This window comes from Echiichthys vipera (genome assembly GCF_963691815.1).
Source record: "Echiichthys vipera genome assembly, chromosome: 12".
Classification (NCBI taxonomy): domain Eukaryota; kingdom Metazoa; phylum Chordata; class Actinopteri; order Perciformes; family Trachinidae; genus Echiichthys; species Echiichthys vipera.
Genome location: NC_139837.1, coordinates 170,001 through 175,000, shown reverse-complemented (window position 1 = coordinate 175,000; position 5,000 = coordinate 170,001). Strand labels below are relative to the sequence as shown.

General features: G+C 56.5%; 2 protein-coding genes across 2 annotated transcripts in view; one reads left to right on the top strand and one right to left on the bottom strand.

Moving 5' to 3' along the window:
* sec23a (Sec23 homolog A, coat complex II component) overlaps nucleotides 1-5,000 on the top strand; it is a 29,670-nt gene that overhangs the window by 15,753 nt on the left and 8,917 nt on the right. Inside the window, exon 12 of the mRNA XM_083924410.1 lies at nucleotides 273-362. Within this exon, the coding sequence (XP_083780536.1) occupies nucleotides 273-362 (90 nt within the window). The remainder of the gene's footprint in view (nucleotides 1-272; nucleotides 363-5,000) is intronic.
* LOC310954944 (adenosine receptor A3) overlaps nucleotides 1,972-5,000 on the bottom strand; it is a gene marked incomplete at both ends in the record, with an annotated part of 3,272 nt that continues 243 nt past the window's right edge. Inside the window, 3 exons of the mRNA XM_083924633.1 lie at nucleotides 1,972-2,155; nucleotides 2,239-2,392; nucleotides 4,544-5,000. The exon at nucleotides 4,544-5,000 is cut by the window's right edge and continues 243 nt beyond it. Coding sequence (XP_083780759.1) covers nucleotides 1,972-2,155; nucleotides 2,239-2,392; nucleotides 4,544-5,000 — 795 coding nt within the window. The remainder of the gene's footprint in view (nucleotides 2,156-2,238; nucleotides 2,393-4,543) is intronic.

Here is a 5,000-nt window from a genome sequence, read left to right as displayed (position 1 = left end):
CCTGCACCACCCACACCTGCACCTGCACCACCCACACCTACACCTGCACCTGCACCTGCACCTACACCTGCACCTGCACCTGCACCTGCACCTGCACCTGCACCACCCGCACCTGCACCTGCACCACCCGCACCTGCACCACCCGCACCTGCACCTGCACCTGCACTGGAGTAACGGGGACCACTGTCCTACTTTATAACCGTAACCCTGTGTGTGTGTGTGTGTGTGTGTGTGTCTGTGTGTGTGTGTGTGTGTGTGTGTGTGTGTCTCAGGAGATCGGCACAGGAGGGACGTGTCAGTGGAAGCTGTGTGGTCTGGACCCCAGCACCACCCTGGCTCTGTACTTCGAGGTCGTCAACCAGGTGAGAACAGCTGTGACCCCCACACACACACACACACACACACACACACACACACACACACACATAGTAACCATAGTAACAGTGAGTGACGTATCCTTTGATAACAACACTGACCTCCTGAGCGCGGCCCCATGATGGCCGCTGATCCAGTCACAGTTACTGTTCCATGGACCGGAGCTGTGGGAGCTGCAGTCCTGCAGGACGCCACCAGGAGGCAGCGTCTGCACCCGACTCACCAGAGAACACCTGGACTCTGAGCGCCCCGCCAAAATAAAATCACCAGAGAACACCTGGACTCTGAGCGTCCCGCCAAAATAAAATCCCCAGAGAACACCTGGACTCTGAGCGTCCCGCCAAAATAAAATCACCAGAGAACACCTGGACTCTGATCGCCCCGCCAAAATAAAATCACCAGAGAACACCTGGACTCTGATCGCCCCGCCAAAATAAAATCACCAGAGAACACCTGGACTCTGATCGCCCCGCCAAAATAAAATCCCCAGAGAACACCTGGACTCTGAGCGTCCCGCCAAAATAAAATCAGCCGGAGGAACCAGACCCACCTGAGGACCTGAGCAGGTCTCTGAAGGTCTCTGAGGATCAGGGCGACTCCAGACTCTGATGTGACGTTGGAGTGAATTTTGCGTGGTTTGAATAAACAAACGTTTCATATTTGAATATCCTGTTATAATATTAATATTAATAAGTGGAGTTAAATCGTCGCCTCAGGATCAAAAGAACGTTTAGGACTCAAAGAACTGTGAGAGACTGAAGTTTTGTTTATTTACAACATTTATTCAGAGTTTACTACAGTTCTGTTTGGGCCGGACGCTGGGGCCATGCTGGATCTGGTCTGTCCTCTGTCCTGGGTCTGTCCTGGGTCTGTCCTCAGTCCTGGGTCAGTCCTCTGTCCTGGGTCTGTCCTCTGTCCTGGGTCTGTCCTGGGTCTGTCCTCAGTCCTGGGTCAGTCCGCTGTCCTGGGTCAGTCCTCAGTCCTGGGTCAGTCCTCAGTCCTGGGTCTGTCCTCAGTCCTGGGTCAGTCCTGGTACTGTCCTCTGTCCTGGGTCAGTCCTGGGTCTGTCCTCAGTCCTGGGTCAGTCCTGGTACTGTCCGCTGTCCTGGGTCAGTCCTGGTACTGTCCTCTGTCCTGGGTCTGTCCTGGGTCTGTCCTCAGTCCTGGGTCTGTCCTCAGTCCTGGGTCAGTCCTGGGTCTGTCCTGGGTCTGTCCTGGTACTGTCCTCTGTCCTGGGTCTGTCCTCAGTCCTGGGTCAGTCCTGGGTCTGTCCTCAGTCCTGGGTCTGTCCTCTGTTCAGGTCCGGTCTGTTCAGGTCCAGTCTGTTCAGGTCTGGTCCGGTCTGTTCATGTCTGGTCCAGTCCGGTCCGGTCCGATCTGTCCAGGTCTGGTCCGCCGTGGCGCTCTACCTGGTTTGTGGAGTAGAAGAAGAAGCAGGACTTTTTAGGTAAAGGGGGTGCGAGGTGCTGGTCCTGCTGCAGCAGGTGTGTCCTGTCCCGCCCTGGGAGTTTGGACCACGTGTCCCCCGGGTCAGTGGGACCTGCTCCTGCCGGGCTGAAGGGAGTCCTCCAGGTCGGGGCAGTCTGTGCGTGTGGATCACGGTGGCGTTGGTGTTTTGGGCGATGACGGCGGGCGTGTCGCTGCCGTGGTCGTGGTGCTGATGCGATTGGCTGTGTCCAGGTGGAGGGCCGAGCTCTGGGGGCGGGACTCCAGGGGCCCAGAACACAGACACATCTGGACAAACCTGCCGAGGCTCCGCCGCACCGCCGCCCTGTACCTGCTGGAGACACGGAGACAGTTTCCACGCCGTTAATGCGTCCGACGCTGCGGCACAGCTGCACATGTTCAGCCCACGTTACTCACATCTGTGTCAGACACGTGATCCACGGGTTCAGGGCGGCGCTGGTCAGGACCAGCCAGGTGGACAGGGCCGAGGTCACGGCCGGACTCTGTTGGCCGCTGAACGTCTCGTACAGACACACGGAGATGAAGGGCAGCCAGCACACCAGGAGACACACTGGGGACAGACAGGGACCTGAACCTGAGAACATGTCCACATCTGAGCCTGCTGAGGACTGGCAGTCCACCAGCCCAGGTCTGGGACTAGTTACAGAGGTCTGAGGACTAGTTGCAGAGGTCTGGGACTAGTTACAGTGGTCTGAGGACTAGTTGCAGAGGTCTGGGACTAGTTACAGTGGTCTGGGACTAGTTACAGAGGTCTGAGGACTAGTTACAGAGGTCTGGGTCTAGTTACAGAGGTCTGAGGACTAGTGCAGAGGTCTGAGGACTACTAACAGTGGTCTAGGACTAGTTGAAGTGGTCTGGGACTAGTTGCAGTGGTCTGGGACTAGTTGCAGTGGTCTGGGACTAGTTGCAGTGGTCTGGGACTAGTTGCAGTGGTCTGGGACTAGTTGCAGTGGTCTGGGACTAGTTGCAGTGGTCTGGGACTAGTTGTAGAGGTCTGGGACTAGTTGTGGTTGTCTGGGACTTGTTGTAGTGGTCTGGGACTAGTTGTAGTGGTCTGGGACTAGTTGTGGTTGTCTGGGACTAGTTGCAGTGGTCTGGGACCAGTTACAGAGGTCTGGGACTAGTTGAAGTGGTCTGGGACTAGTTGTGGTTGTCTGGGACTAGTTAGGTCCCATGGCAGCTGAGGCTCATGGGTAATGTAGTATTTAAAGGTCAGAAATAACCCTGTGGTCTCTGAGTCGTCATGGTGACGCCCTTTGACCCCGGTGGTTATGACCTCACTGTGTGTGTGTGTGACCATAACGAGCGTGATCACAGAGTCACAAAGACAAACCCAGACCCGATCCCCAGACCTGATCCTCAGACCTGATCCCCAGACCCTGATCCCCAGACCTGATCCCCAGACCTGATCCCCAGACCTGATCCCCAGACCTGATCCCCAGACCCTGATCCCCAGACCTGAGGCCCAGACCTGATCCCCAGACCCTGATCCCCAGACCTGATCCCCAGACCTGATCCCCAGACCCTGATCCCCAGACCTGATCCCCAGACCTGATCCCCAGACCCTGATCCCCAGACCTGATCCCCAGACCCTGATCCCCAGACCTGAGGCCCAGACCTGATCCCCAGACCCTGATCCCCAGACCTGATCCCCAGACCCTGATCCCCAGACCTGATCCCCAGACCTGATCCCCAGACCCTGATCCCCAGACCTGATCCCCAGACCCTGATCCCCAGACCTGATCCCCAGACCTGATCCCCAGACCTGATCCCCAGACCCTGATCCCCAGACCTGATCCCCAGACCTGATCCCCAGACCCTGATCCCCAGACCTGATCCCCAGACCCTGATCCCCAGACCTGATCCCCAGACCCTGAGGAGGATCAGGTCTGGGGTTTATGATGTTTACAGACGGGAGTCTGAGATCAGAGTCGGTCCTCTGCAGGGACTCAGGTGGACCACGATCAGGTCCTACCCCACCTTCTTTATCCGTCTGTTCAGTGGTGACCTAACACCCTTTCAGAACACTGTTGTTGTTGTTGTTGTTGTTGTTGTTGTAGCAACTTTAGCCTCTAAGCTATTTGGTTAAAGTGTATCAGGGGTCTGAGCCCGAGGGGCCTCAGCGTGGCTCCCAGTGAGAAAGGAACAACTTCCTGTGTGTTGTAGTCAAAACAGGAAGTGTTGCAGTCATCAGTCCGACTAACACTGAACTCAGATCAGTGGTTTCCATGGAAACTTGAGGCTCTGTGTGAAACTGGAGCTGAGTCGGACGTTTGCTGACGCTGTTGCACAAAAACATGCAAACAATACTCAGAACCTGCTTCTGTGAACTCGTCCTCGGCCGAGAGTGCAAACGTAGTCTTTCTGACGCTGCGATCAAACGTTATCAAAATCATTTCAGATCCAAACAACGTGGCAGTCGAGAGGAAGCACTTCCTGTACATCGCAGTCAAAACAGGAAGTGGTTCCTTACGATGCAGAAGTTTCTCTGATTAACACACAACCTCCACCGAGGGTCCGAGCGAAGTCTGACGGCGTCCGCATCAACGTGGGGACGTCATGTGATCAACTGCAAAATCTACTGTTTCAAATAGCTGCACTTTCTTTTGTCTGTGCCGCGTTTAAGCTGCGACGTGTGTCGAGCCCATAACAGACGGACAGAGGGGGCGTGGTGACCAATCAGAGCGGAGCAGGAACTCACCTGAGGTGGTGACCATGACGACGGAGCTCCTCAGGTAGTTGTTGGCAGGGACGTAGTAGCAGTGCAGCTCGTTGCACATGAAGGTGCCCCTCCTCGCCTGTTTCCTCGCCACGTAGACGATGTATCCGTACAGCGAGCACATGGTGAGGATGGGCGCCGCGATGCCCCCCAGCATCCACAGGACCACGAAGAGCCTGTGGTCAGGGCTGAAGCTCAGGCAGCAGAGGAACCGCGCCTCGCTGTAGACGTAGCTGCCGAAGCCCAGCAGCGGCAGGGTGGCGCTCACCAGGCAGAAGGACCACACCAGGACCAGCACCGCCCGGCTGCGCCCCGCCGTCCAGATGGTGCGGTAGTTGAGGGCGAAGCAGATCTCGGTGAACTTGTTGACGGTGGCCCAGGTGAGCGAGTGGATGGAGGAGGTCTGCAGGAGGAGGAAGATGAAGCCGCCGCCCTGACA